Source organism: Morone saxatilis, unplaced genomic scaffold (genome assembly GCF_004916995.1).
Source record: "Morone saxatilis isolate NCDOM2014 unplaced genomic scaffold, NCSU_SB_2.0 Contig5, whole genome shotgun sequence".
NCBI lineage: Eukaryota > Metazoa > Chordata > Actinopteri > Moronidae > Morone > Morone saxatilis.
In genome coordinates, this window is record NW_023340095.1 from 411,074 (window position 1) to 415,725 (window position 4,652).

At 38.2% G+C, this 4,652-nt stretch overlaps 1 protein-coding gene across 1 annotated transcript in view; it reads left to right on the plus strand.

The window, feature by feature from the left end:
• Positions 1 to 4,652, plus strand: part of si:ch211-140m22.7 (uncharacterized protein LOC570370 homolog) — an 8,125-nt gene that overhangs the window by 901 nt on the left and 2,572 nt on the right. Inside the window, exons 2-3 of the mRNA XM_035676606.1 lie at positions 1,657 to 1,761; positions 4,168 to 4,652. The exon at positions 4,168 to 4,652 is cut by the window's right edge and continues 265 nt beyond it. Coding sequence (XP_035532499.1) covers positions 1,657 to 1,761; positions 4,168 to 4,652 — 590 coding nt within the window. The remainder of the gene's footprint in view (positions 1 to 1,656; positions 1,762 to 4,167) is intronic.

The following is a 4,652-nucleotide window of genomic DNA, read 5'->3' on the forward strand; positions in this document are numbered from 1 at the left end:
TAGTGAGTTTTTGAGCTGGAATGAAAATAGATAGAATTTGCATCGATGACTGCAAATGTGCTGTTTCCTTAAACAAATAACTTCATTAAAGAATATTTAAAGCTCCAGTGAGTCACATTGAGGAGGATCTATTGTCAGAAATAACTGCAGTCTGCAGCTCAACCACTAGATGCCACTAAATCCTACAAACTGGACCTTTTATTTCTTTAGTTAAATATTCTTTAACATATGAAATAATATGAAATATAGGCTGCATTGTTTTGAGGTTTATTAATTTAAAATGGGACAGATTCAGCCATACAAGTCAGTAACTGGCAGGTTGGTGGAATATCAGAAACATTAATAGAAAACAAATAGATATGATAGAAATTAAATAAATAAATAATATAGATGGAGAATTGTAGAAAGTGCTTAAAATGTCAAAACTCTCTTTAATAAAATCTTCACTGTTCTCTACTGTTATTGTTAAACATTAAATATAATATGAAAAATCCCTAAAATATGTCACTGAGTCAGTTTACTCAATGAACTACTGCTTTGACATGTACATTATATGTTAAATTATTAACATTTTAAAGAATATTTAACTTTAAATCAAGTTATTTGTGTAAGAAAGCTGCTTTCTGTAGTCATATCGGTGCAAAATCTACAGATTCCAGGTCAAATATTTCACTCTATCAGCCACCATATCAATTATTTGTGAATAAGTCTCAAAAATCCATAAATGTTTGCTTTAATAAAAACACTTCTTCACTGTAGTATCAAAAAAAGTGTCCGACAGAGTGGATGTTCACTAAATGTTATATTCTATAAAACCTCACCAGTACAGTATGGAGGTAAAGTCCACTCCAGTGTTTGCTGATATGATGATGATGATGATGAAGAATAAACAGTATTAAAGTCAAAATGCAGAGGAAGTTATAAAAGTTGTCCACATGTATCTGCAGTGTTATCAGAGGAGCAGCGAGGTCATTAGTTGAGCGGCAGATTAAGACGCTTTGTGTTGTCTGGAATGAAATCAGGTGATCTCTTCGACCTCCCGCTGTGTCTGCAGACGCTCGTGTTCAAACTGAGCTGCAGAAATCACCTGAACGCCACTACAGGTCGTCAATATCTGAGCTTTAAAGAAACTCAACTGCAGCTCATCGGTCGCATCCTTCTGTATTTCTATAGTTTTATTAATCAGTAACAGTTCAAATATTTAAAGTAAGTAGGTAATTATGTTTAAATAAAGACGATTACTGAGGATCTGACTGACTGCAGAGGTTAGAAAAATCCTATTTAATTTCATATATTCCTAATTATTACAGATTATTGATAATTCAGAAGTTATTAATTGTTGGTGAAACATTTTATAGATGGATTAAAAGACTATAAATAAGATGATGAGTAAAAGTGCCAACAAATCCAGTACCAATAAAAAAAATATGATTTCACAGTAGCTTTTCCAAAAAAGATGCATATTCAATATTTTAGGTGTTTTCTTTGTAACTTCGAGACATTTAAACTGACAGTGAACTCAGGAAGTTTGTGTTAAACCAGAGATTTTAATAGATTTTGAGCAGATTATTCCCTGTTTAGGGAACTTTTTATGCAATTCTGTCTGTATTCTGTATTTTTAGCTGAATGTAATGTTTTATGTGTGTGTGTGTTGTCAGTGTTTGCAGGCTGAGAGCTGGAGCACTCTGAAAAGAGCTCCTTCAGCTGCAGCCTTCAGCTCAAAATCGGGGGGATCCAAGAAGTCGAAAAAGCCGAGCTTGGGTAGGTTTCACTGCTGCTGAGCTTTAATCAGCTGTTTGATGATGAACTGTGGTACAGATGTCACTGATCTGGTTCAATGAAAAAACGTATTGGCCTTCAGTACCGTTAAAGGTCTTTACTGATTCATTACAACAGTCTTCTTCAGTGTTTTACCTGATGGAAGAGCTGATTAACTTTATATATGTACAAGATTGACAATTCATCTAGTTTCTTTACACAAATATTTGTATTTAAACTCTTTACAGTTTCAAAACAGGCAATAATTATCAGTGTTTTTTATTTGCATCATTGCACGCCTTCCCAACATCAAGACCGGATCATATCAGACACACAGCATAAAACATAAATCAGACGAGAGAGGGAGAGTCCACCGTATCTAAAGTGTCAGTTAGCTTTGAGAGTACTTTTATACTTTTACTTGAGTCTTTTTTTACACCCGTATCTTTGCTACTTGACTGAGGAATGTCTGTACATTTGCCTCCTGTGTCTTTGCCTATAGGCAGCTTATAACAGGCACAGTGTTATCTCCAGAGGACACTCAGTCCGTCATCTGTTGTCTGCAACACCGCTCCGCTGTGTAGACACTAACTCATCTGAAACAACAACAAGGACGCACTGTTAAAGACGTAAAAGTAAACTGGTCCAGACTTTTTAGTTGATTTGGTTTCACTTCAGGTCTGATCTATCTCTCTACCTATAAAGTCTAATCTATTAAGTCACACTGACTCCAGCAGTGTGTGAATGACTGACTCTTCCCAGTATAACCACGTCCATTAAGGACAAACCTTCATAAATCAGCTTGAAAGTCAACGTACAATTAGACACTTTATATAACTTTAGATCTGCCTCACAGCAATGATCATTCTTCAGCATCATAATATCTTTATTGATGAGAAAACTAAGTTACAAAGAGCTTCACATAAAAAGCAAAGAACACACAAAAGAGAATATAGAAACTTTGAAAGAAGTCTGAGCTGTATTACCTCTGACCAGCGGTTCCAGATCCTCGGGGCTCTTACTTTACAAAAGCTCTGTATCCAAAGCCATCCAGTAATTGTCTGTAGATGTTTGGTTACAGCAGAAACAAAAGCTGCTCATGTGCAATTCTCAATAAAACTATATAAACTTTTGCCTTTGAACCTCCAACTGCCTGACAGCAGTGATGTAAACTGAGAGCTGTGATGTTGTTACAGGTAAACATATGCATATGCATATGGTTGCGTGTTTTTGACACATAATGACAACTGTCCCATATATCGTCCTGCTTACTGTATCACAGTATATTGAATCGTAACCTCTGTATCGTGATACTCGTTGCTAATGCAGCTCGATTGTTCTCGGACACCATGGCAGCATTACACTTTTTGTTAATTCAACGTTTGTTTACAGTTCTAAGTAAGAATATAACGATATATCGAGACAGTAAATCACGATACAAATATGTGAAGCTTCAGATCAGTGAGATGAAAAATTAATTGTGACAGAGAGCGCTATATACTTTTGATAACTCTTGTTTGACGTCCTACTTCACTCGCGTTAGTAACTGTATCGAAACGCAAAAACATCAGTTTCACAAGCTGCCCCTATATTTTATATAATATCAGAAAACAAAAAACAAAAAGGGCATTAAAAAAATGTATTACACTAACAAAGCAGATGAGACAGCTCAATGAGAGAGGCACAATATTTAATTTATTAGGACCGTCCATAATGTAATATTGAACCTGTGTAATGTACCAGTGAGCTCAGTTAACCGGGTCGCTGTGTATTAGCTATGTAGTCCTTATGCAGGGAGATTCCAGCCCACATGTCCCTTGTCATGGTAAAAACACACAACATGCAGCAGCTGCCAGGTCATGGCTGCAGGGTCAGAGAGCAGTTGTGTAAATAGAAGCCGGTCTAACCTGTTGATACCAGAACCAGCTGCTTCTGCAGGGTTTGGTATCTGTGCCGGATTTATGTGGATGTGATTTTTACTAAAACCATCAAAAAGACCACTGTTGTATGCTGATGACGTTAGATTGTATTATTCAGTGATGTTTGAACCACAGTTCATCATATTCACTTCTGGATTTCCTTCCACAGGTTTTGAAAGATTATTTCTGACTAACTGTCCCATCAGCTGCAGTTTTAGGTCCTTTTTATAACAATATAGTCAATTTATCTCCATATAAAGCTGCTATGGTTCAAGGTTACACTTGTTCTTTTCTTTCAGTAATAAGTTTGCTGTATCCCTTTGGCTAACGCACAGGCTTTTCTTTTTATTTCCCTGTAAACCGGTACCAGACACCACCTTCCTGGATATACGTTTTGTTAAATGTGGACATTTTGTCATTCAACCATAAAATACTATATGTTTTAAAAAAAAAATAATGCATCTTGTCTGCTTGCACTCCTCCGTCCTAGACAAAGACAAGGGTAAAACGTACTTCGATATAGAGAAACTTGTCCAGCACAAGACGTATAACTTTCCCAAGAAAGATGTTTCTCCAGCAGCCGCCGCCGCCGCAGCAGCTGAAGCTGCGGCTAAACCGATTGTAGAGTCCACGCCGGCTGCAGCTGCACCTGAGGCTGCGGCAGAGGCTGCAGTCCCAGTGGCTGAAGCTGCACCCGTTGTTGAGGCAGTTGCCGAAGCTCCACCAGTGGTGGAAGCAGTCACAGGAGCTGCACCAGTGGTGGAAGCAGTCACAGAAGCTGCACCCGTTGTTGAAGCAGTCGCTGAAGCCGCACCCGTTGTTGAAGCAGTCGCTGAAGCGGTTGCCGAAGCTGCACCAGTGGTGGAAGCAGTCGCCGAAGCAGCACCAGTGGTGGAAGCCGTCGCTGAAGCCACACCTATTGTTGAAGCAGTCGCCGAAGCCACACCTATTGTTGAAGCAGTCGCTGAAGTGGTT